We start from the raw sequence: 27,850 nt of genomic DNA, 5'->3' as shown, positions 1-27,850 counted from the left end.
CCTCAGCCATCCCTCCCACTGTCTCTCCTCATACCTCCTTTATTTTCCTCACCCTTACTTGTATTAAAAACTGTATGAATGTTTTTCTTTACTATCTTGCTTATTGTATTGTTAAAGACTCATGCTCTCTATCATCAAGACAAATCAGTCCCTGAGGAACAGGCATTTCTGTTGGAATGTCTGAACTGCTCCTAAAACAAAACAAGAAAACACCCATCTCAAAACACAAGAGCCGGCTTGCACTTACTGTAAGCGCACAGTCACACACACACACACACACACACACACACACACACACACACACACACACACACACACACACACACACAAGCACACACAAGCACAACCTCATGACAGAGGGTTAGAGAGGGGAGACAGCAGGATGCACATTTGCTTCCTCTGACTCAAAGGGGAAAGGTTCCTTAGTAAATATTGATTTATGAAAGTGTGTGTGTGTGCATGCATGTGTGTGGACACCGCAAATTAACGGTCAGAATGAGGGATTTTTCTTTACCATGGAAGCGCTTACTCAACCACGCAGAGCCAGAAATCTGTTCTACTGCATCATTTCACAACTGCAGAAATTTGTGAACGGTGAAACAGTGCAGCACACACTTACTGTGTATTGTCACGTATTTAATGAATTGTCATATTAGAAGTTCGGGTACATTAAGTAATGTTTAATTACAAAAACAGAGGGGGTAGATTAGAGGGAGACAGAAAGAGAGAGAAGTTCTCTGTGCAGTCAGAGTGATGAAAACCATCTGTATCAAGCACACTTGCTACTTTTGCTGAGACCGCAATTAAAACACAAACATGGACGTGGCTTTAGACGTGCCTACACGCACTCATACACACACACACATACATTCTAACACTTTAACAAAAATCTTGGGAACCCCCTCCCATTTACTGGTTTGACCTCAGCATTAAAGCAGGCACAGACATACACACACACACACACACATTGAAACGACAAAAAAAAAAACACAAAAAAAACACAACCGCCCAGTTTGTTGGCATGTGGTGTGAATTACTCCTTGAACACCCTGTCTGCCCAAGAGTGAGTGTGTGTGTGTTTGTCTGTGTGTGTGCGTATGCGTGTGTGTTGGCAGGAGTTGGGGAGGCATGTCTGGCAACAATAAGGGACAATTCCACCCAAATTACCACCCTGATTACCACTATATTAAAGAACCATTTATGGCTTTCATAAACGCTACAACCAAGCAGAGGTGATGCCTGTCTCCTCTCCTATGCCTGTATTCATGGATGTGGGTGTATGTGAGAGACAAGAGCTGCCAACAAAGCATGTGATTCTCTAGAAATTTAAACAAAGTCTGTACTGTTAATTTAGATCCCAGTTTATTCAAATGTGCAACAGGTAAGAGGTAAAACTGCTGAAATTAGATACTGTAAAGTGTAATTTTAAACCATACCACAATAAAAAACTGTTTACTATTGGCTGGCAGGTGACCATTAAAATTGTAATTTTCCATAATAATCCAATGAAAGTCAATAAGTGGTAATATTTAATTATTGCCCAGCCATAGCGAATCACTGTTCTAAATCAGTGCACAATATAATGCTAAACTGCAGGTAACCATAGCAACAGTGCTTCTATTTTACTTTACAATACCAGTTAATTCAGTGGTGAAACTTAAACAGACTACAGACAAACCTTAAAAAGTGAATGGATGTTAAAACACATCCTCCTTTTGCCTTTTGTAAGGGCAATGGTATAAGAGTGATAATACACTATATACTACATGAAGCGTTCCAATATAGAAAATAATGGACTCAGCAAAGAAAATTTGATATAGTTCATTACATTTAACACATATTTTAAATATGTGTTAAATGTAATGAACTATATCAAGCTGATGATCTGTTCTATTTGACTCGTATGTGTTTTGTTTTAGTAAACCCATATTAAATTGTCTACAAGTTATTGACGTAATATTAGCTCACTGCCCCAAATGCAGAAGCTTTTTTCTGAATCCATAGTTTTATTTTATGGGTATTTATGTCTTAGGTTCTGTAATCACCATTGGTTGATTGGGATGGGAGCACAGTAAGTTCACTGATTTTATGGATGAATAAATTGAACCTTGGACTCTCAGCATATGAAAGGAGGAAGAGAACCACAGGAGAAGCAGACACACACACGGAGCCAGAGCCAAACTCTCATATCTACATTGTCAAGAAACACTCTTCTCTTCTTTGACCCTTCTCTTTCATTTCTCCTCTTCACACTCACTCCTTGCCTTTTTCTCTCTGTGACCTGGGTGAGCTGTAGCATTGTAAAGCATGCCCCCCCTCCACCCACCCACCCTCACCAGCTCCTCCTCGACTCCCCCAAACCCAACTCCCCGCTCCCCCTGTGGCATTCTTGGGGGCGCACTGCACCTTTAAAGAAAATATGAGGGAGGCCTAAGAGGGAGGCCCAACAACAGAGTCTTTGTGCTGCCGCGGAGCACACACACACACACACACACACACCAACACGCACACACACATATACACACATCAGTGGTGTCAGACAGGTTTTATTAGAGTGAGAGAGGGAGGGAGGAGGAGGAGGAAGGGGAAGGAGGGGTGAGGAGGTCACTGCTCAGCTTGGAGGCCTGAGAGCATAGTGTGTGTGTGTGTGTGAGTTCTTCTGACTTGTCATCGCTCCCCTCTGTAAATCATCGCCTCTGACACAGCCTTTAATTCAGCAGGGTCTCTCACACACACACACACACACACACACACACACACACACACACACACACACACACACAGTAAAGACTAGTTTCTCTCCTTAACAAGATTCCGAAAAATGGCTGACAACTATGTTCCTTTGAAAGGAGGGAGGGTTGGTGAGGCAGTTAGGGGATCCATTAGAAGAAAAGGATAGAAATCTATGTATGTGAGTGTGTGTGTACATGCACATGTCCATACTCTATGTGAAAGTGGATTCTACTCGACCTACCGTGGCGAGATGTTACGAGTTGAATCTCAGATAAGAACAAAAAAGTAATAATCAACATCAACAGCAAGGCCAGGCCTCCTTAACTCGATTTTGTATGTGTATGTGTGTGTGTGTGTATGTGTGCGTGTGTGCCTGTGCCTGGCTCAGGTTGCTAAAGCAAACAGGTCTGTGTGTGTGATGAATCTGGCCTCTAATCTGCCCACTGTGTTTGGGTGAGACAGGGAGAGAGAACGCAGGAATAAGCAAAGCAATCTAAACAGAGAGACGTAGCAAAGAAGGAGGGGGAGGCAGGGGGGAGAGAGAGAGAGAGAGAGAGAAAGAGAGAGAGAGAGAGAGAGAGACAGGTGGGTACCATATGTTGGAGTAGTCCATCAGCACAGACTGAGGTCCATTGTTGACGGCCAAAACGAAACAAACCGGTCCCCCTTCTACCCTCTCCTCCTCATCTCCCCCCGTAGATAAACAGCCCCTGGGGCAGACAGTGGGCTGTCCTTGAGGGAGAAGAAGGAGGAGAGGGGGGAGGGGAGGGAGTTAGGAAGGGCAAGGGGGAGGCAGGTGGTATCGAATTTCTTTGCTCTTAGACCAAGAAGAAGAGAATACAAAAAAAGAAAGGAGCACAAGTGAGGGTGAGTGAGAAGCTCATTGTTTCATCTGTCCACAACATAGCTAAACTAGGCTGGACTCACATGTTTCAGCAGCATCGGACACAACAGCTCTCTCCAGTGCCAAACAAGTATCCCCTCTTCACCTTACTAGCTCAGCAGCCTGGGAAGAGAGGCTTTTGATGCACCGCTCCTCCTTTCCTAAACCCCTTTCTTCCCCAGGAGAGAGCAAGAGATGGCGAGAGGGGTAGATAGATACAAGGTGAAGACGTAGGAAAGAGCTCGTCACACCCAGCTGCTTCTCTACAGGCCTGCACGCTGTCTGATTTTGGATCAGTGAGAGAGACCGGGTTCAGAAAGGAACGGTGGATCTTCTTTTTTTCACACTTACTTCCCTCTTTCTCTCTATCTCCTTTCTGGAGTGCTGTCATTGAAGCTGAAAGCCGAGCTAAAGCTGCGTCGATGCTGCCGTCCTCCTGGGTCACCCCTGTTATCCCTTGTATCCGTTTGCACTGCGCCTCCTCACTTTAGTACCAGAAAACACCTCCAAACTCCAAGAAACCCCCCTCCTACTTTAATTTACTCATTCCTTGTGGCTTGCTCTTTGCTACTCTCTACTAGTAGTTTTGGCTCTAAATCTCTCTTATCTTTGATTCCTTCTCTTTCTCTGGATACTCAGAGAGAATCATGATCAGAGAAGAAGATGAAACAAGACTGAACAGATGTAACACAATCTACAAAGCATGTAAATTTGTTAAAAGGACAATGATACTACAGTACCATCAGCTCACCTGTGTTCACAAGCTGGCTCAGTATTTACACCCACACACACTGTACACAAAGTCAGATTACTGAAGAGGTGACAGTTTGAGGGATTGCTATATGACTTTGGGGCATATGTGAGTGAAGGCTTGGTTACAGCCGCGGTGGAATCTCGCATATCAAATGCATCACTGTCACTCACCACAAAAACCAGATTGCTTTCCCAGATCACTCCTACTTTCTTTCTCTCCATCTATATCACCCGATCTGTCTCTTGCCTGCCCTCTGCCTCTCCATATAATGTATAACTCACAAAAGTTTGGCTGGCATTTCTCCAAGTATTCCGTCTTTTTTGTGCCCTGCCTCCTCCCCTCTCCTCTCTAGAAATCTGTTACCCATACCCTTATTCGCCACAGTAAATTCTGAGAGCAGATATGGGTTAGACGGAAGCCTAAAATAGATCGTCCAGGCCAATGGAAACCAAGCCTTGTGAATGCAGCTGTTGGCCTTATGAGGGGACCCTTGCCTTCCCTTGACTGTCAGACAAAGACCCACTACCGTGACGGCAGCTGTGGGACTGAGATAAGTAGCTAAAGGTAAAGCCACATTTTGGATCAGCACATCAATGTTCAAAATATGGTTATAATACATTTGTTGCACGTAGCATTTTTACAATGAAGATAAATATATATATATATATATATACAGTCTTGTATGTTACTGTAAATTGCTGAGAAGATTGACAGTCTCATAGCTTGTTGTAGTTGTTAACCAATTCAATTTATTTATATAGTGCCAATTCATAACAGAAGTTATCTCATTGCATTCACCATCAAGGCCAAAGTCTGGAAGTTTTTATCCCAAGCAAACATTACAGCAGCTGATTTTACTGACGCTCATGTTTTCCACCAGACTTTAAACTGAATAGGAAATTTGCAGGATTATGTTAGGGCAGAAAGGTAATTTGCTCTTTAACACGGAGCATTTTCATTGTTGCAGTAAGAAATAACTGAATATAGTCTTAACGCAACTGGAGAAACACCAGCAACACTGTTGTGAGAAAGTGTTCTCATCATGTCAATCGTGCCTAATTTGTTTATGCTAATTGGAACAATGTAAGAAATAATTTCATTAAAAATACAATGATTTCACAAAACATTGTAATTCTTTAAAGTTAGATGCAATTTTACTATAGATCAGAAGTGTAAGGGAGCAGGGTATATATATTTAGGGCAGATCATGGATTTCCAGGGGGTAAACATATAGGGGTAAGGGGCAGTCTGAGCCAAAGCCTGCTAAAGCCGCTGAATTTCACGGTGGGTTACAAATAAACTATGCTCTGCCAAGACTTCAGCCCTTACCTCTGACTCTTCCTCACGTACTCCTTCTCTTTTTCTGGTATTAATCAGGTCTTTCCGGCCTCCCTTCACCAGCTTTCCTGCCATTTGTTTTTGCTCATAGCAATGTGGACTTCAAACCAGTTGTCCACCAATATAACTGAGCTTAAACGGCACTGAATACCTCAATCTGTTTAGGCCGCCGCCGAGCTGGAACTATCTGAGACACCTTCAGAAACACCAGCCAGCCGCAATCCCATTCAGCTATTTAATGTAATGTTTCCGCAATATAAAGGCACCGTTCGAGAGCTGAGGTTTTAAAACGGCTGAAGCAAACTTCTCTGGGCCCAGACTGACCATTAAAGAGAGGAAAGACCGCGTTCAAGAGCCAATGCAATAAAAACTCACAAACTCCAAAAGAACTTCAAAATATGCCGTAATGTTTGAAAACCCTGGCTGATTTTAGATTTTTTTTTTTACATCCTATTTTTCACAAAAGGGACCTGTTCTAAACTCCGGGGACCCTGCCGTTTTCCAGATGGTTCTCTTCAGTTCAGTTTTGTGGAACGAGAAAACCTTTCCCATTCAACTACGTCCCTAAACCCATCTAGTGTTTCTATTGATTCACAGGGGTATTCGCGCAGTCATAAAAAGAAGCTGACTGAATACCCAGGACTGCTTTATATCATGACACAATTCATCATCATACACACACATCTTGAACACACAGAAAAAATCTACCTCTTCCTAAGGAGATGTTGTCAGCTTTTCTCTGTTAAGTGAAGAGAAAAGGGCATCGAGAGATAGACAATCAGAGATAATTATGAGGTGAGCAGGGACAGAAAGAGAGAGGAACTCCCTTCCTGAGACTATAAAAGCAGCTCCCTCTGTATTGTTGGCCTCATCTCAGCCCAGGCCGCTAATTGATGGCAAATAGCTCTACAGCAGTTTCCTTCCACACACACACATACACACACACAAATACACGTCATACATTATATACACATATGCAGTTTCCCTGCGGTTTTCAACACAGCTCGTTTGGCAAGAGAGGAAGGTCTCACTCCAGACAGACCCAGCCCACAGCGGAAAACACACACACACATACATACACAAACACACAGTGTACCTTGTAATATTTAGCCCTCATCTTGTATAAGGTAGGACAGTAAAGTCATTTGGTCATGCTCCTGGGAAGACAAGACCACTTAGGTGTTAGGTCTTAGCTGGGCGACCTTGTTGCTTCTCTTGCCCAACAAGAGCAGATCCTGAGAGGGGAGACTGTGCGAGGCCAGCCCATGATGAGGATAGCACTAGCCTGGCAACCAGGCCTCACATATGGAAACCGTTTAGCTGTTATTATTAATATCCCCCCCCAAAAAAATCAAACTAATAACACATGCAAGACACTGCCAAGACTCAGCTCAGGAGACAGAGGGAAAACACATACATACACAAACAGAGACTGTCTGCCATGTGCACATGCATACACAGACACATACGCACATAAAGACAAACGTACACACACAGACGCCTATTGGTTAAACAGAAAAACACGTTCCTAGTCAGTGGCCTGTAAAAGCATTAGCCTGCCTGCCCGCTTCGATGGAAGTAAAACTCTTTCATGTCTTTGGTTCAGAGGGTTTTTACACCTGGTTGTGGCTGTGGCGATGGAGATGGACACACCCTCACACCCACCCTTACCACAAAGACACACACACACACACACACACGTACAAACACCGGAAGTGGGCAGGCACAACAAAGGCTGGCTGCTGTACAAGAAGCTAAACTTCTAAACAAGCACAAAATCTTTAACTTCCCCAAATGAGAAGCAGGGGTGGGGTGTGTTCCAAAAAAGGAAAATGGGGAAGTGTGTGCATGCACTGGACTATGTGATTTAGTAACAGGGTCAATCCAACCAGATGTGATTGGGCACATTTTTCAATTTAAAATAAGTCAAAGCCGAGTACAGTTTTCTATTCTGTTAAAACTTTTTTGACGCCATCTTATTTTTGTTGATTTGGTTATGTTTTTATCACTATGATTACATTGTTCTCATAAACAATTGTGTTATTACCCAAACCTTTTTGAAGTTTTTCACCTTTGTTGTCACGTCCAATAACTGGTTCAGATAATAGAGTTAAAATGGGGGTTAACATGTCTGATATTAATTATAAAGCAATGAAAAGGGTGAGTAAAATTTTATTATATAAAACAGATTCTATTTCTTAAGGAAATCTGTCCTTGAATGAGCATAAATGAAATTTTATAAAGCTGGGTGACAACAGAGAAAAAGCTTCTAATTAAGTTTTCATTACCCATATTATTATACTACAGTATTTGGGTGAAGCAGCAAGAATTTTAAGTTTGAGGAGTTTGTCATTTACTGATGTCACTTTTTATGATTAACTTAAGTGCTACCTTACTTTTCAGTATACTAAAAATGTTTTCATATGTTTTTACTTATGGAAAACTGAACTGACAAGACAACAAATGCATTCTGTCTGTCAGGTGAAAAAAAAGGCCGTCATACACTGTCCCAGTGCTCAAGAAGAAAGCAGAGAGAGAAGAGCTACATTCCTCTCCTCCTCCCTGTTGACTCTAATCTCTCCTTTAAAATGGCTCACACAAAGAACCAGCGCAGACTAGCTAATTAGCAACACTTTAGGCCTCTGCAGCTATTGTGTGCGTGGTGTGTATATGTGTGTGTCTATTGTGTGCAACCCGGGCTCTCGACTGTTTCCAGGGTAACTACTTGCCTAGCAGCCCTGTAAGCATTGCACATTTTGTCTTTACTCTTCACTTTCTTCCCCTATCTGTGTCCATCTCTTTCTGTGAATCTGGAGTGGGGGAATGAAGGAGTAAGGACTTTAAAAAAAGAGAGGAGACTAGGACCAAGACATGAGGATTTTCTGACCTGTGTGGGTGGGGGTTGTAAACTAATGCTCTCTTTCTCTCTTGAGTGCCTTGCCCCTAACGAACTCTGAAACACAGCATCTGAGCACACGTCAATTAAAACCAATTACAGCTGCTGCTTTTTGATAGAGAAAGCAGTAGATGGTGGCCAGTGTGAACACACACTCATACACACACACACATGCACACACAGTCACACCCCAGTGTCACTGACCAGTAATATTAATGAGGTCAGCTTTGCTCGCTGACCTATAACCTCTTAAAAAGGCCTCAGTCACCATGGCGATACCTTCTGAAGAGCGAGAGTCAACAATCGACTTTTTCACCCTTAGAAAAGAGAAACTTCTCCATGAAGAGTGTTCGTCTGTGCTCATGTGTGAGTGTGTGTGTGTACAAGTGTGTGTTATTTACCTGGCAGCACAGCTAGGCCTACCCAGTGTAAGTGCTTCCAAACACTCCCATGGCAACCTAACCCCTTCAGGTGCCCAGAGATGTGTGTATAACTCAGTCTCCACAACACAGACAGGACAAACACACACACACACCCTTCTTCTGTTTGTATCTGTCTATTCTTGTCTCTGAACCTCTTGGCTGGTTGGGTCAACCAACCGTGACTGCATCCATGCTGGCTGATCTGGCCTGGTGGACCATGTCTACTGTCCGTCTACTCAACAAGTTATCCACAAGACTTGTAGCATGCTTCTTCTTTTTCTTTATCAGCTGTGATTTCAGAAACTTGTCAAACCATGGCTGTGCCTCAAGAACATTACTCTGTAATTAGAGAATGAAAGTGTATATGGAGGTCATAGAGCAGATATATACAAAAGGAAAATAACTGAAAGGGCATCAAAAACAAAAATCTACTCTCCAACTCTCACTCAGTGGATTCTCCAACAGTCAATGGCCTGGCTGGAAAAAGCAGTAAAACTATTTTTATGAGTGCTCATAAATACAACATCTCAGCATCTCAGAATTAGGTCTCAATGTGTGAAAATCACTGAATGAGAAATATGAGAAAGGGGAGTCATGTAAAATACATTACTGACTATGACATTTGCAGGTGTGTTTGTGGCATTGTGTGTGTGTGTGTGTGTGTGTGTGTGTTTACATGTCTGGAGTGCAGGAATGCACAAGTGTATGTGATAAAGTGCGTACATGTCTCAAATCCCCCACAACCCTTGGCGCCCCCCCCCAAAGAGGTTTTAGCCAGTGCCAAAGAAAAATCACCAGCGCCAAAATGATAAGAATTGAGAATAAAAATAGCAATTCAAATCCTCTCCTAATGTGTTTAATATCAATTTATCAAACAACAAGCAGAACATAAACTTAAATACGACATCTTTGACTTCCAGCAGTCAACCCCCCTCTCATCCACAGCCGATATATTTTACACATGTGGCTGGCGCTGGAAGCCAGCTAAGCTGCATTGTTTTGACTGGGCCTGAATGCTCCACTGTGAAGCTAGCGCTAATGGGAGAGAGGACTGCCTGTGATTTCTCATAAAATAAAAGCCGGGACTCCAGGTTACATCGCTGTCTCCATCTCTCTCCTCTGCTCTCTGTCTGTGTCATGGATGAATAAAGAGCTGCAGGTCTGTGTGTCTGTCTGACCGAGGGCGGGGCTCAGCTACACACATGCAGAGCAGAGGCGGACAGGATGAAGCCTGGCTTCGGCTACATTCACACAAAATCCTGTAATGTGGCTCCTTCCCGCAGGGTTGTGGGGAGGTGTGTGGAGATGTGGCCGCGTTTATTTGTGCTTAAGAACGTAACTGCCGTGAAACGTTTTATTTCTCTGAATTTCACTGCTTTGTTCTCGCTAATGCCACTCCTTCTCTTCATTCACTTTCTCGACCACCGCTGCTCTCTTTCTCTCTCTCTCTCTACATGGGGCCAACTTTGAATTGTGTGTTTACAAACAGCAACCGACAAATTCTACTCATTCTACCTTTAAAGACTTACTCATTCATTAGGTCTCAGTTCATCTTATAACTCATTCATTCGATGAATCACTTTATTCAAATTCAGAATTTGTTTTTAGGGTGATTACGTCATGATGAAAATATGACGAAAACCTCAATAGAAGCTTTGAATGTTAAAAAAATGACATTCTGTACAGCCCTACATATTTGTTTATCAAATGGTCAGAAATAACAGGAAAATGTATAGATTTCTGTGAAATAAGGTAACACAGACTCATTGCCTTTACTGTATGTGGACCGACCCTGCTTACTGTTGTGCATAGTCACCCCCCAAAGGCCTATTCTGAGCCAGGAAAAGCCCTGAGTACCATGTAATAGGGTTATTACAAGCAGATTCATATATAGAGAGATTGACAACGCAAGAAAAAAGGAAAGTAAAAGTCAAAGAAGACAGATGAAGGGAGCTGCTGGTGCTTTTAAGACTCCTAGAGGAAGATGATGTTCTATAGGTCTCTTTGTATCGCTGCGGTAACAGCAGTGGGTGTTCTGTGATGCTAAGCAACACAACTTGCCCCTCCTCTGTCTCAGCATGACCTCTGCTGACCTGTGAACTATACTGACCTCAAACATAAAGAGGAAGGCCTGGCCCAGACCGAGGGAAAGCTTTTAGGAGCTGACAGCACTCAGAGAGAGGCCTGGGACTGATTTACTGGCCCGCACACACGATGGACAGACACATGCATACACACACAGGTTATGCATTGCAGACAGATGTACAGACAGGAAAATGACACAGACAGACACACATGGGATATAACCTGTCATGCAGATGCACAAAATGCAAGCATAATGTAATTAAATTAAATCCCACTGCGGTAACAAACTAGAAAATGGGTCTGAAAATGTCTTTTTTCTTCACCTCCTCCTCTTCTTCTCTCCTTCACCTCCATCTCCTCTGTACTACTGACCTGAAAGTGAACTCTAGTGGAGAGCTGGAGGTCAAACAGGACATAACTGTCCCAGTGACCAACATTCACCCCCCATAATTTAGCAAAGGCCTAGCAGCCGAAGCTGTAGAATCACATGTTTCTCAAAACCTCCCCACCTCCTTCCATACAGGCCGTAATTACTGAGCCTAGCCAATCTAACAGGAAGCCGTACGTTATATGAATCATCCAGCATCTCTCATCGTCTGTTAACGCACACACCAATCTCATACATCTGTCCACAAAGCACTGTGGGCATCAAACCCAAAGGCACACTCTCACACATGCGCATACACACAAAACAGCTATCTTTCATCAGTGTTTGTGTATATCTGAGATCTGTATCGGTTCCCCCTGATCTCCAGTCATCACTGTGGCTCCTTAATTACACCCTTCATTAACTCACATCAGCTCTGTGCATGTGTGTAACTGCCTCTGTGTGTGTGTGTGTGTATGAGAGAGGGAGAGAAACAAAGATCATCAGTATGTGTGTGTGTGTTTGAGAGAGCAAAAAGAGGGAAGCACTAAGGAAAAAATAGATTATGACAAATGGAAGTGGGGATCGAAGCTCCAAACCAATATCTAAAACTGCCTTTTTCTCAACCAGTGTTCCCTTTAAACCCTTGGGGAAGGAGGGAGACCACGCAACAATCTGCCTCTCACTTTCTATTTGCACATAAAAGTGCGTTAAAAGCAGAAGAGAGAAAGAGAAAGAGGAAAAAACCCTCCCTGGCTGGGTAAGCCGACCGATGAGTGGCACTCCTAAGACGAAACGGCACCTTTTTGCCACCATCTCTCTCTCTTTCCTCTCCCTCCTACTTTCCCCTCTTCTCTTCCCGTCATCACCAGCCACATCTACTGTAGCTGGTGGAACACCAGAAGCGATTAATTGATGACGAGGGAAAAGGAGGAGACAGAAATGGGGGGAGTGACGCTGCGCAAAGTGCAGACTCAAATCTGCACAAAAAAAAATGAGGGGATGAGAGAGGTAAAGAAAAGGAAAGAATTGAAGACACCTGGTTCTCGTCAGAGCAACCTCTACTCAGCCACACACACACACACACACTCCACAGACTTTGAGGTTTGTTAGGATTTATCCTGCTTACATTTCTCCTCTGCCATGCATCATTTCATGTCTACACCCGTGCCCGGCACCTCAACAAAGTGCCATACACTCTCCACTGCACTCTCACTTTTCCACCTCTCCTACCTCTCACCCTATAACTTCGCTCTTTGTTTTCCCTCCCTCTCCTCCCTCCCTCCTTTCTCCCCTCGATGATGGGGCAGAACTGGTCTTCGCCCCCTCTTCCCATTCTTCCCTCTCTCTTCCCTCTCTCCTGCTCTGTTCTTTCTGGGAAGGCAGACAGGCCACATTCCACAGGGAGGCCCAGGCGCCCTTTTCTGACACATATCAGCGTTACACCCTCCCTCATCCCTCTATTCCTTCAATGCCCCCCTCCCCCAATGTGCTGCCTCTTTGCCCCTCCTTTTACCTAAATTCCCTCTGACTGTATGTCCAATCTCCCCAATCCCGCCTCTCCACTCACCCACTTTGTCCCAGCATCTACCTGTGACCTTCTTCTATCTATCTATCTATCTATCTATCTATCTATCTATCTATCTATCTATCTATCTATCTATCTATCTATCTATCTATCTATCTATCTATCTATCTATCTATCTATCTATCTATCTATGAGAAAGAATGAGAGGGAGAAGGACAGAGTCAGAGAAAGATGGAGACACCGAAGGAGAGACAGAAGACAGAGAAAGGCCAGTGGAGGAGTTTGACGGCTGGAGATGGCTGTGATTTCTCTCAGGTTCCCAAGGGGCCCAAGGAAAAGACGGCTTTGTGTTCTGACAACACCGCGCTGTCAGGAGTTCTGTGTGTGTCTTTTCTGCTCCAGTGCGCACTGGCATGGTGTTTAAGCACCAACACTAGTCTGCACTACACCTTCAGGTGAGAAACTCAAGCGTGGAAGAGAAAGGAACGGGGGGGGGGTATAGCCAAGACTTTCAAGTTGAAGCATGAGAGCAGGTTCTTATACAATGTAGTCAGGTAACCAGTGTCAGTGTAGGGGCTGTCTATATCAGACAATATTGATTTTATGAGTGGTGGGCACAAGCTAAAAATACAGCCTCTATTGCCACCCAGCACCTCTATTGCCACCCAACAATCGACAGAGAGTATTTCAGAAAAGGAGATGTATGACGTCCAGAGCATTTTAAATATTACCTGACATGTAAGTTAAGACTAATTTTAAACAAAAAACAAATAAAGCTGACAAAACTGGTCGATTTCTGATTGAACTTCTCGAGCTAATGAAAGTTCTCAAACTAGCAATGGTCGGTATGAGAAATAGAAAATAAACTGTTAGGAGACAATTTGTCTTTATGAGGTAGATGTGCTGAAAATTCTGTTACAAACCCTGTTCTGCATTAATTTACAATTGGACATGCAACACAAACATAACACCTCTACTCCACTAAATTTGACATATTTTAATACTTTTTCAAGGCCTTGAATTTACAATAATACATGTAGATTGTTTTTTTATATAAATGGTGTGGATTGAGAAGAAAGAATGAGTAAGAGTGAAAAAAGAATGAGATGAATGAAGAAAAATCAGCTGCTTGTGATATCAGAGCAGCCACTCAGCAGTGCTCACTGGCACAGAACTCCCATCTTATCCACGGGGTGAGGGAGAGGGGTGGGGGGCTAGAGAGGTGTACGATGGCAACCAAAGGCCGGTAATACTGAGCAGAGATGACAAGGATACACACAAATATTGAGTAACTATCCTACTTCAAACATGGGAATGTAAAAAAAGGAGAAAATAAAAGTTTCTGAAGACTATGCTATTAAATTCATAAATTCTGCCTTCTTGTGCTAATTGTTTAAATGAGATGACATCATGTTACTGATGATTGTTATACATTGGAGAGTCATCTATAATATATTACAATATATGTGTCAGTGCAGAATCAATCATGTACTTTATCATATGCTTACTTACACTCAACTGTGCAGTAAAACAGCCATAAACTAGCAAAAGGCTATAGTGGCAGAAAGCAAAAAAAATATCCGTAGTACAGGAAGGACACACCTCTGCCTCATGACAACTCAAATCATTTCAACCTGTGTAAATTGAGCTTAACAGAAAGGTCTAAATAGAGAATTGCTACAATAAATTACTGTGTATTTACCGCTACATATGTGGACATAACATTTTTTGTGAGGTGAGGGTTGGGATCTGGAGGAAAGGTTGTGCTTGTCTTTCATGGTCCACAGCGGATAGAAGGAAAAAGAAGTACAGTGAAAGAGAGAGGAAGAGAAAAAGACGGAAAGAGAGAGGGAGGTATGTTTGTGGTTGGTAACCCGCTCAAGAGAGGAAATACCAGCGTGCGCACACACATACACACATATACACACACACAGGTGCAAAAACATAGAGAGCAGAGACACGTCCGAGAGAATAAAGACCTGCTTTGTATGAGCTACAGGTCTGGTGTTTATGTGTGTGCATTTGTGCACGGCTGTGTGTGTGTGTGTGTGTGTGTGTGTGTGTGTGTGTGTGTGTGTGTGTGTGTGTGTGTGTGCCCTCGGATGAAGGTTGCTGAAGAAGCAGGGTGAGGATGCAGTCAGAGGAAGGAGAAGGGAGAGCAAGACAGGAGTGAAGGGCCTTGAGTGTTCTTCATTCACCTAAGGCCCCATCATTATAATTAGGGGGAATAATTTTAGCAGCAGGGAGGAAACCCTGATTTTTTCCCCCCTGGGTTTCCTCAACTAGAAACTCAGCGGGTGTAGGAGAGCCCAGAACCCACACTGACCCTCTGTGATGGGTGGACACAACACACACACATGCAAACATACACACACACGAGAGAGAGAGAGAGTTATAAATATTGACTACATGCTTATACAGCCAGTACATAAATATGATAATTTCTTATCTCCTAATCTCTTCATCAATTGTAGCAAATACCACATCAACGACTGAAAAACATGAATCAGTGAGTTTCCATCATTAGATGACAACACTCAGCGGACATTCTTGTGCGGTTATGGAGAAATGACTAATGTAGAGAACTCTGGATGAAAAAACATAAAATGCACTGTGTGTGTGTGTGTGTGTGTGTGTGTATGTGTGTGTGTGTACTATGTGTGAAGGCTCGCGTCCTTCAGAGAGCAATCAGAAAAGAGCTATGTGGATTTTTGAGGGAATGAGAAACAAAAAAGTAGAATTTCATCCAAGAAGTTCCGGTAAGTTTGGAAATTCCATTTGACACAGTGGCCCATGTGTGTGTGTCTGTGCGTGTGCGTGTGTGTGTGTGTGTGTATGGAGGGGGGACTGACGCACAGGAGGCAAGACAAATAGCATAACTGGAGACGCTACATGCTGACGTGTCAAACACACACAAACACCACTTCATGGATCAGTGAAAAAATAAAACAGACTCTCCCATGCACACTCCTTAAGCGTCTGAGTCCTACATCAAGTGTGTGTTTGCATGCCATTGTGAGAATGTGTGAGCATATGTCTGACCCCTACAACAGGACAAAATGGCTTCTCTCACCTAGGCAGAGCTTAAACAGCAGGTATGTCTTCCAATTTTTTTCTCAGGCAGGAACGTGTAATAATATATCAGTGGGAACCTCATGTGTATGAATTATTATGGTGAACTTTGTCCCAGTGGAATTAGTTGGCACATTATGAACGGTGGATAATTAAGGCACCGACAAGCCAACCTGTCAGAGCTTTTCACCATTCGTACATGCAAGGCTGACAATTACCAGAGTCTAGGCCGACCACGTGTTGTCACATCTGTACATTATGTAATGGCCTGGTGTGCACATGCTGTTCTAGACAATGTATCGTACATATGCACATGAGTTGCACAAGTCGGAGGTGTTGCAAAACAAGTCTCACGAGCACGTATTTACAGCTAGATGTGTAAACATAGTGACACATGCACACACACACACACACACACACACACACACACACACACACCTGTTGCTGTTGCAGGTGCAGTAAGTCGACTGGGCTGATCTCTCCGTTGGTGTCTCCGTTAGACCCGCCCTCTCTAACTCCCCCACCATCTGATTGGCTGCTGAGGCTGCTGACTCCGTTCTGGTTGGACGGTGTCGTTCGAATGGTCTCAGAAGCTGATTCCACCATCATCACTGGCACCTGTGGGTGGCAAGAAAACACAGATTGAACAATAGTGACCTGGGCAGTTTGAGCAGAAACCATGCTTCCATCTAAGTGAACAAACAAGGCAGGAAACTAAAGTAAACACACGCAGAGAGAGAGAAGTTAATTGTGTGTGTTTATATGCATGTGTGTGTGCACGTGTACTTTGTGAAAAGGGCTTTTGGTTATAAACCACCCACACACAAACATGCCCAAGTGGCCACAAAGCAACACCTGAAGCAGACACTTTTTTGTCTGAATGTAAATGTGTGTCTAGAAGCGTACTCATGGATAAGGATCAGACCTGCAGCAAATCTGAACTGACAAGGCTGTTAATACTCGGCTATATAGTTAAATAACACAGACATTTCTCCAATAATCAGAGGTGGCATGTGTGCGCTGTGTGAGAGCCATGAGCAGGTTGGTCTTTGAGAAAGATCTGTTTGATGCACCTTCATAGGGCCTCTCTAATTAGAGCGTGTTCCCTCCACAAAAACCAGACAAAACGAGCCGTTCCTGGATGTGTTGTTGTTTTTGAGAAACAACGCCTCGCAAACACACAGGCGCATTTGCCATCGTTAGGAGCCTGAGCGTGGGAGAGAGGAGACACACACATACGCACGCAGAACACACACAAGGCAGCTAATACAAAACAAAACAAACCTTCATACAAGCACGCAGGCTGTGAACTCCTAATGACAAGCTCAATCTCGTCTTTCTGCCTCATCCAGTTTTAGAAATTAACACACACAAGCGCATAGTTTTTAAGGGGAAAGTTCTAATGCTTTTATTTCACCAACCCGGAGTGGATACACAAAACGCCATCGAGGTATTGTACCCGCCGTCTGTGTGTGTGTGTGTGTGTGTGTGTGTGTGTGTGTGTGTGTGTGTATGTGTGCGTTTTTCAGAGGCGAACAACCCATGCCTTCTGGGGAAACAATAAAAGGCATTTCATGAGAGAATCTAACTTTTCTTTTCCTCTGAGGCAAGAGCAGGTGAACCTCTGTGTGTGTGTGTGTGTGTGTGTGTGTGTGTGTGTGCGCATTTTTTTCTCTGAGACTGACAGCAGGTGAGGGTGTGAGAGCGCTGGTGGCTCTGTTAATGGAATGCTGCCAGATGCTTGCCAAGGGACAGGGACCTGAGCATGTTTGTGTGTGTGTGTGGGATACAAGTGTGTGCAGGTGCATAGGCTGGTGGGTGTGCTAGTTAAAGTGTCAGTTCACCCAAATCCTCAAAAATATATTTTCTCACAAGTGGTGCCTAGCCATGTAGGCCTAAGGTAGATAGTTTGGTTTGATTTTTCCATGGTTTCAAGTTACCTGCTACTGAATTTTCTGCTGTTGCCTCAAATACAACGGAGATGAACAGAATTTTGTTTGTAAAAAGTTGACAGGTGTGGACCTCGTGGAGAGATTGTTTTTGTCAAATGTCTTATTTTTTTATTTGGGTGAACAACACCTTTAAAGGTAAAGGGTGCTCACGGACAGATTTGGCCAGTTCAAGACTTCTCCCTAACAAGCAGCATCATTTGAAAAACCACAAATCACACTGCGGTATTTTTCCTCCCCATTGACTCTCTTCTGTCTCCCTCCAGGCACCCATCCGCCTGTGAAGTTAAGACTGAGAAGTAGAGTGTTATTGTGACATTTAAAGCTAGTCACTTAATCTCCAACCTCATTCCTCTTCCCAACACGTTCTCCCTTCTTCATTCATCTATCCTTCGTCCGTCTCCTCCCGCCTTTGTCCAGACCCCTGCTCAGTCAAACTGCTCCCTGAGGTAATATTATGAAGAAAGGCATAGTGCAGAGTGATCAACAGATCCCGCCGCACAGTCCACTGACTTTGCAATGCAGTAGAAACTCCTCACATCATCACACGTCTCACTAAGCATGAATCACCGGCCTGCTATCTAGCCCACACTATACTGCACTGTGCTGTAATGTACTGTACACCCATCTGCTCCTTACTCTTCCTCATTGACCTTATTAGCAATGAAGGGAAGAGAGATAAAGACAGAGAGATAGAGCTTGCAGGTGGACAAGGACCTAATGGGAAAGTGGGGAGTGTGTAAAGATGTGAGCGCATGCCCTCTCTTTCACACACACAGGCAGTGTGGTATGCTCATCTAAAGGGTGTATACGCTGTCATATCCTGTAATGGGTGTATATAAGCTGGTGTAATGGAGGTCGGGAAAAAGGCAGGGGCATAAATCTACCCTGAAGTCTCTGATTAGGGCTATGATACACACACACACTGCTTTAAGTTTAAGTGTTTCTGGCAGCGAAGAGGAGCTGCCCGTGCAGAGGCCTGCCTGAACCCGCTACTCACTTCTTTCTGTGTCTCTTTCTCACTCTCTCGCTCTCTCTACATGTTCAGACCCCCTCCACCTGAACCCCTGACCTGAGAGTGTGTTGGGAGAGACATTCCCACTACCCCGAGGGGACCGAGCGAGGGGAGGAGCGCAGATCAGAGAGATAAAGAATGTGTTTGGAGGAGAGGGAAATAAAAGGCCTCCTTTGCCTTTTAATTGGGATGGAGAAGTGAAGAAGGGAAATGGGACTCAACATGTTTCTGATGACTCTGGTGTATACGCGTGTGTGTGTATGTGTGTTTGTCTAAGAGGCTGACACCTACCTTTGTACTGTAATGGATTAGCTCACAGCAAACGCTAGGTGTATGTATTTATGTGTGTGTGTCTGGTGTGATTGATGAGTGGAGAGGAGCTGGGATGAGTCCTGTTTCGACACGTATAGCTTGTTCAGATGTTCCCAAAAATTTTGCACTAATAATAATCAGAACTCAACTCTCCCTCTGTTCCTGGGTGTGTGGAGTTCAAACAAGCCGAGCCAAATGCCCAATGAGCAGGCTCACAACGGCTGACTCTCAGGCTTTGTTGGAGGGATTGGCTCTGTCAGATTCCTCTTGGTCACAGCTCGTCAGAACCATAAAGCCGGACCATTTTCACTTTCTGCGAATGTGTGTGTGTTTGTGTGTGTGTGTGTGTGTGTGTGTGTGTGTGTGTGTGTGTGAGAGAGAGAGCGTTGTGTACAGTGTGTATTTATGTGTGCATCTGTGTTTACAGCAGCTTAGTGAGATAATAAGTCTTTATCATGTTATGCCTCATGTGGGAATATTTCCAGCAGTCCCAGAACGCCTGTTCTGTTTCCTCTGCCTTGCATCAGCTCGCAGGAACGCTGCTTATTAGGCAAAGAACTGAGGGAATAAGGGTGGGAGGGAGAGTATGGGGAGAAGGGAGAAGGAAGGAGGGGGTAAGGAAAGAAAATTGTCTGTACCAGTATCTACACTCCATCATCTATCTACTTTCATCTGACTCTTGAATTATCTGTCTTTCTCCTACTCTCTGCATGCTGCGTTTCTCCCTCTGGTTATGCCTGGTAACTAGTGGCAGGTTCAACCCTGGAAAACATTAAAGTTCTCACCCTGAAATAGAATCCACACAGGTTATTTCTATGATCTCTGATAGTTCAATCAATATTTGTGAGCAAGAGAAACAGTCTTCCCGGAGACAGAAATCTGAGGAATTCGAGCTCTAACCTGTTTTGTAATCAGGAAACAGAATTTGGAGGAGCCTCTGTTCACAATGAGTGGCTGTGTGGATTCAAAAAACATTTGGCTTAGCTGTTACAGCCAAAGGGGCTATATTTCATTATAAGTGACAATCACAAACTAAAAAATACACATGAAAATTTTTTACCGGGTTGCTGTCATTGTGTCCACAAAATGTCTTATTTACTGTAAGTGGAGCAGCTCCAGGGTTTGTCTCTTAAAAGCATCACAAAGAGTCTAAGCTGTTTTATTTCCATGATTTGACAGGAACATGAACACTGACATACACAGGCAGATTATAATTTAATAAACACTTACACACCCATGTTATCACACTCTCCCCATGCAAGCTGGCAAAGACTCTGCCACTAAATAAACCGTGACACTGGCACCAAGGGAATCTTCTTTTACCCCAAACCCCAGAACAAACCAAACTATCAGGTCTGGGCTCTTATGTCTCCATTAATCACTCCTTCGGTTCACATGTGAGAGATGCAACCAGAAACACTGAGCAAAATGAAATGCAATAAATGAAAACAAATGTCTGGTACAGTGAGGCACTTAGTGGTGTTGTGTGTACAAATGAAAAAAGAAATAAGTAAACATGGGTTGTACTATTAACGTTCTAGTAGCGATACTGCAGCAATACTTCTTGTACAATTATATTTTCAGGGCAGTTTTCACCACAGCCCTGCACCTTCTATATATCCTGCTACTAAAGCACCTTCCTCTTTATCTTTCCAAGCAAGCAGATATTTAAATATTTAACTAATGAGGCTTCCTTGTGCGTGTCAAGAAGAACAGTGTCACCCTAAATGCATTAAATTAATAACTGACAATTTGTGAATTTTATGAAGCAAAATCTGCACTGCTGCATCACTACAATTCAGCCATTGCATTTTGATTTCTTAATTCAGATACACATTTTTACTAGTTCCCTTTGAGGACTTGAGACAGCAACATTTTGTCAGTGAATTGCTAAGAAAAATTATGCATTTAATTTAATCTCAGTACATTTGAAGCTTGGGATCTTTGTGTTAGGCATAAATGTATTAAAAAAATTGGGTGATCTAGGCCTAAAACACAAAAATGTACATATAAAGTATAGCCAACAACTATAGTATATCTATATGTTTCAGATGTCCTCTGCAATCTTTTCTACTCTCCTGACTCTATAAGAATGACAGAAGGGAGAAAGAGACGAAGAGGGATAGGAGGGATATCTGCGTGGCATTTCTGAGCTGACGTGTATTAGCTTCAATAAAAGAGAATGAGGTCAGAGGAAAGCTGAAGAAATAACACACAAGTATTCTCACACAAGCTAGCACACACATAAAAACATACTGCACAAATTCTTTTTCCATCACTTCCCTGTCCAAGTTTGGTTGTTTCCTCAGCAGCTGGCCTTTGCTACATGCTAGCCAGATTTGCAGCAGGATACCAGAGCAGAGCAGCCAGGTAGTCTTCCACACAGAGCTAAAGCTAGCAGCTAACAGCACTGCTCCAGGCTACTCTGGCTGCCGGCCAGTGCTAACAGGTTGGCTAACAGCAAAGGGCTAATACTAGATATCTGCGGCAGCTGGCCCTGCTCCAGTGCTAACAGGTGAACTCCATTATCCCACAGACAGATAGTCAGATGTGGGCCAGTATCTACTACAGGCTGGCTGGCTGGCTTCAAAGAGCATCATCAGCCCAGAAAGAGAAGCTAGCAGCACTGGCCTATAGTCTGACCTCCAGTGTGCTGCGCAGCTGGCTAATGAAGAAGCCAGTGCTGTTGTTGGGGGAGTGGAGAAGAAGAAGAGAGGGGCTCAGAGTGCAGATGATAAGAAAATCCCCAGCTATATAAACATGGGGAATTCTTCTATACTTCTGCAGGACTGTCTGCCATATGGTGTTCAGTTTGTCTGAGTATCTAAGTGAGCGTTCATGTGTGCATGTAGCCTCTGCGCGTGCACATGTGCTTTTCTGTGTATTGTCTGTACAGTATGTAACCTGCCATCTATGTTCTTTCCCCCTCCTCCCTGGCATGTATGTCTGTGTGCACGTCCATGTGTGAATTGTGTGTCTGCTTGCCCGCCTGCAGTTCTCTGAAGACAAAGTCCCTGTTTACAGAGCCCATAAAGATTAGCCTCCCTCAGTCAGGTGGGTTCTGGAGCCATAGGTAAACACACAGCACATTCCACACCGATGAGATCGCTCCGTATGTGTGTATGACCGGGGCAAACATACACTCCTGCCTTCACCTCGACCCTTCCTTTAGAGTGCAGTAAGTGATTTACCAGCTTGCAGACTGCTGTCTGTTCGAAATACTGGAGACAGACACAAAGATATACACACATACATATACACCGCACACACAAATATTTGTAGAAGGAGCGGACTTCATGCACACCTCATTTATCTGAGCCTAAAATCACGGGTTGTAGCCTACATTCCTAAAGAGGTAAAGCTTGCGCGCGTGCATGTGCGCGTTCCCGTGTGCCAGTTGGAAATCATCCTGTGATCATGAGGATGTAAAATCCCCGCTTTCCCCTTCATCTCTCGCCTCTGTCCTGAGAGGTAATGGAGGCTGAGGTCAGGTTATGACAGTCCACACGGCTAATACTCAGATTGTATTTAACATGGTGGAACAGAGGTGAAGAGGGGAGGTGGAGGAATGGAGGGAGAGGAGCTTGGAAAAAGGCGATGTGCCTTTATTTGGATCTGAAACCAGCTAGAGCGCCGCGGAGCAATTAGCAGCTCTGTCCTACGAGAGCTCTTTATTAGAATGACCTTCAGGGGGGACGGGCAAGACAGAGAGAGAGAAACGAAGAAGAAGACATTTTTGAGAGAGGCAGATGAAAAGGTGTCAGTAGGGAAATGGACAAATGACGTGAAAGTGAAAAAGATGAGTAAACTGAGACTTAAGTAAATTGAGATTTAATTTTCGTATGTGCGACTGATGTCACGCAGAGGGGTGTGTGTCGAATTTGATTGACCCTCAATCCACCATGTACCAAAAACCAGGTTGACATGGGTGATTATTGCATAAATGCACACATGCAAACACAATTTCAGCCTTCAGTCTTTAGGCCTTCTCAGGCCCAATAGAATGAATGTGTGTGTGTCTGTGCAGGTGCATGTGACCCATCAAGAATACATGAATGCTCAGTCTTATTAACCATATAAAAAGTGGACTATCCTTCAATTCATATTAAGAGAACCTTCCGTTCTAACAAGAAATTGCTCCATTTCTGACACTGATATCCTCCACCTTCGCCAAATAAATTACTAACTTCCTAACTTTAATTACAAGGGACAATTTATATTTTTATTATGTGAAAAGACAAAATTGTGGAAGAAATAGAAAGAGGATGTATATTTTCTGAAAAAGTAAATTTGGTGGAGATGCCTTTAGGTGAGACATAATTTCATTTATAATCAAAATTTGCATTACAAGGAAGATAAAGTGAATAGATTTAATATTACCTGAAACTGAGCAACAGCGACTTACAATAATAAAGGGTTACAATGGATTTAAAAAATCGTGGTGTAAAAATATAAATAAATAAATATCAAAGTGGACATGATATAATTTTATACATCGGCTTTCAAGTCGGGCACTTTGCATTTCCTAGTTAATTAATAGATTGGATCAGAGCGAGTTTAATCAAATATAATTGAATAAGTCCACAGTAAAAACAGGCCAGACTTTAAAGGAGACATGCGGAGAAAATGATAGCATGTCCACTTTTCAAATTAATTGAATTTTAGTACTTTTGAACTTGGTCCAAGCTGTTACAGAGGTAATTACTTCACATCCTATCCAAAAGTGCTAAAACAAGATGATATCCCTGAGCATTCGGTATGGGTGCGCACACACACACATACACACACACTCACACAATTTTTCTTTCAAAAAAGCAAAATAAAAATCAACACTGTTGCACACCGATGACAGTCTATAATGTATTCCATGTAATTGTTAGTTTTCTGTTCTTCTTGCTCTTTTTCTCCTTACTTTTGTCTTACAGGCCACAACTAAAATATTAATAATTTCTAAGGCGATTCTCATTGTATTAAAAAATGTCTCCTTTATAATTTATCAGAGAAAGAAAAATCTTTGTTATAGTGACAAGCATGCTAATTAATAGAAGTAGAAGGAACATTGAGAGAAGTCATACTAATTTGAACATGCTAATATTAATAGAATAATTTATGGCACAGTATAAATAAATTAATAGAGTATTTCGTTTGAAAAAGGGATGCCTTCAATTCAATTTAATGTCTGCCTCTTGGACAAGGACATTAATAACAGTGCTCTATCACCAGAAGAGAAAAGGAAGAGACAAACTAAACATGCACTGTTCACTCTTAAAACGCATCAATATTTCAGTCAGCTAATGAAAATTGAATGAGTAACACTTGTATTTCCTGCCTTGTTATTTTCATTTGCTGTTTAAGGACTTTTTGACTGGTAAATTTGTGCAGAATCTGCAAAAGGCGGAACATTTAGGTTTTTTTCTCTCTTTAAATGAGATGCCTCTTACTCTTCCCATTGGCTTCATGTAAACTAACCGCCGTGTGCCAGGCAGTGGGTGAGAGAGGCAGAGAAAGAGATGGCGCGAGAGAGAGAGTAACAAAGACCGAGAGTAAGAGAGAGAGAGAGAGAAGTGGACTGGGTCATTACCATCCTTATTACTCCTCATTAAAATACACCCATCACAAAGACATTCTGCTGTGTGTGTGTGTGTGTGTGTGTGTGTGTGTGTGTGTGTGTGTGTGTGTGTGTGTGTGTGCCTACACCCATATGCATGTGACCGAGCAAGTGCAGCGCGTGTTTCTGGTGTTCCTGATGTGCACATGTGTGTCCTTATGCAAAAGTGACAAAAAAAGAACAATATAATTGGAGAAATGTACGCAGTAATAATAGGTATTCAGAAAATGATAATTCATATTAAACAGGGTGCACAAAGTCAGCCTCATTTGCATGTTTTAGATTATATGCATTTCAAAAGTAATTTCCGCAGGGCATATGAATGACATTAATTCCCGGGCGGGTTCTGCTATAGACCTCAAACTATCAAACACTCAAACATTTAACAGATGAAAAAAAGAGGGAGCTGGTGCCTTGGCAAGGGGAGATTTCAAGGTTAAAGTATTTGAATGTGAATTTTTAAACTTCTGTCTTGGTTTGTTTAAAGTTGCTCCACAGCTAGACTAAGAGTTCCATTAATTTGGAGATTCAGTGAACCACAGATGGGGGTTTTTCTTACTCAGCTGTATGTGTGCATATGTGTGTGTGTCGGTGTGTGTGTGTGTGTGTTTTCCTGTACCAGTCCGAGAAAGACACCTCTCCTCCTAATCCACCACCATTTCCTCAGCAATAAGCCTGAATTGGTCTGACTCACTTTGTGAGTCATGTGCTTGTGTCACTCCAGAACCAGACTAGCACGATCCAACAGGGAGAAAGAAAAGACAGGGCTCCGATAGCCCGCATTAACTGACCCTAACTGATGGAGGGGAAATAAGTGATGAAAGGGATGAGAAAAAGCATTTGGTGAGGGAGGGGACAATGGGAAGAGCGGGTGGAGAGGGAGACAGAGGGTTCCCTCTCCTCGTCTGTTCATGCCGAGAGGAAGACCCCAGGGCAGGAAACAGGCTGGATGAATGTGCGATTCCAGTGGAAAACTCTGGATGCCACGGACAACATTCTTCTCTTATTAGGGAATCTGGTCTGCAGCCACATTATAGCGCCTGACTCATTATGTGCATATGTGTGTGTCTATCAGACACACATCGCACACTCAAGATGTTCCCCACCTGTTATTGTCGCTACGTTCTGGCCAACGTACAAAGTCATAGCTAGAGAAGAGGGGAAAAGTAGTGAGAAGAACGCGTATAGGAAGGGGAAAACGAAAGCGCTCGGCATGTCTGTGTCTTGTTTGTGGTTTGTCTTCATCTGTAAACAGAGCTGCTGCTGTGAGTACGTTAGCATGTCATTATCTCATTAAGAATTGATGGCTTCTGCACAGAGGGTTCAAACTGTTTTGTTTGCGAGCGTTCAACGGCTGATGTTGTATAAACACAACAACCACAAAACACACAGATGCAAGGAGACGGTAGCAAAACTCTTGTTGCTTCAACACACATACACACAGTCAGTGTGTGTTAATCTAAAAACACAGATTTAAGAAAATACATTGATGGACAAAAGTGGCATTTCTCCCTCTTCATCCCTGCCTCCCTCTCCTGTGACTGTGTCCCCTGGCCACCGTCTTTGTTGCTGATGTTTAAGCACTCTCGATGATGTGAAGCATTTTGTGTAAGCAGACTTCAGAGAGTGAAGGGGGTAGTGAGGAGGGTGGGGGAGCATATCTAGGGGCAATAAAAGTGGGCTAATTGGGGCCTGGGAAATATGTTTGTTTTCTCGCTTGTTCTTTTTCCCCCTTTCATTTTTTCTCCCAGCCAGTCACAGCAGAGCTGTTCATCTGAGAAGGACGAGTGGAGAAAGCAAAGAGGATTAGATTCTGTGAGACACAAATCGTTGCACGCACATGCACGTATAGATGTGCAACCGCGCTCACTGAGACACAGATTTAACATGCCAAAAGGCAGCCGTGGGGTGTGTGTATTGAACAAGATCTGTCTGTCTTAACCAAATGACCAACAGGGTGCAGGGCTCTCCATTGGTCCACTCACGCCTTATCAATACACTGCTGTTCGGCCTATTCAGCAGCAAAGAGCTTTCCTATGGCTGCTGCTCAACACTGGATCAATGTTATGAGCAATGCAGACAAACTGCTGCTAAACAGACTGGCCCCTGCCTCGAAGGCCTGCCACCGTACCGGCTCCCCCAGGCTCGGATCGTTCGACTAATGGAGGTCTCTGCCGGGGCCCCCGAGGGCCCCTAACCACCAAACAGGCCCCCAAGGATTCAACCCCCTTCTCTCCTCAATCTCTCTCTCTGTCATCCCCCCATCCTTCAATCATTTCTCCATCCACATGGTTGTATTGACCTCCGCCTCTTTAATCAGGAGTGCTGACTTATCCTCATGTGTGCATTTGTGTGTGATCACAACATCCATACTAATGTGTATGTGTTTCAACTGCTGACTGTAAATGTCCAATGACTGTTTCAGGTAGTGAAAAAGGGAGAAAAAATTTCCCTCTCTCTCACCCTCCTCCTGAACGTTGCTGGGATCCCTCACCACATGACTCCTGACTGGTCATTCTCCTCGCCCCTGCATTTGTCTGCTTTAATAACAGTGAAAATAGCAAGAGATGAAAAAAGAGCGATGGAAAGAACCTGCATATTTGTCATTTCCGATTGTTTACCTTTTTCACGGCAAATTGATTTTTACATCTCCTGTTACTGGAAGTTCTCTGGGCTCGACTGCCAGGCCTGTCTGGCTCTGGCCTCAGCTGCCAAGCCCGTCTCTGGGCTTTATGACCTGGCTCAGGGGAGGACTTTTAAGGCTTTCAACTCACAAGTCATTTCAATGATACAATACTGCTTTTGTCCTAACCACCTTTGTTGTTTTCTTTCTCTCCCTGCTGCCCCTCACTCTCTCTTTCTTTTCTTCTCTTTTCATCTCTCATTCC

The 27,850-nt window shown here is 43.4% G+C and overlaps 1 protein-coding gene across 3 annotated transcripts in view; it reads right to left on the bottom strand.

Annotated features, from left to right (window-relative positions):
• The window catches only part of foxp4 (forkhead box P4), a 93,725-nt gene that overhangs the window by 43,622 nt on the left and 22,253 nt on the right, over positions 1–27,850 (bottom strand). For all 3 annotated transcript variants that reach the window (XM_044179122.1, XM_044179114.1, XM_044179105.1), the window contains exon 2: positions 16,517–16,696. In XM_044179122.1, coding sequence (XP_044035057.1) covers positions 16,517–16,687 — 171 coding nt within the window. In that variant the 5' untranslated portion in view covers positions 16,688–16,696. The remainder of the gene's footprint in view (positions 1–16,516; positions 16,697–27,850) is intronic.

This window comes from Siniperca chuatsi, linkage group LG2 (genome assembly GCF_020085105.1).
Source record: "Siniperca chuatsi isolate FFG_IHB_CAS linkage group LG2, ASM2008510v1, whole genome shotgun sequence".
Classification (NCBI taxonomy): domain Eukaryota; kingdom Metazoa; phylum Chordata; class Actinopteri; order Centrarchiformes; family Sinipercidae; genus Siniperca; species Siniperca chuatsi.
The sequence above is the reverse complement of the archived record's forward strand: the minus strand, read 5'-3'. Positions and strand labels throughout refer to the sequence as shown.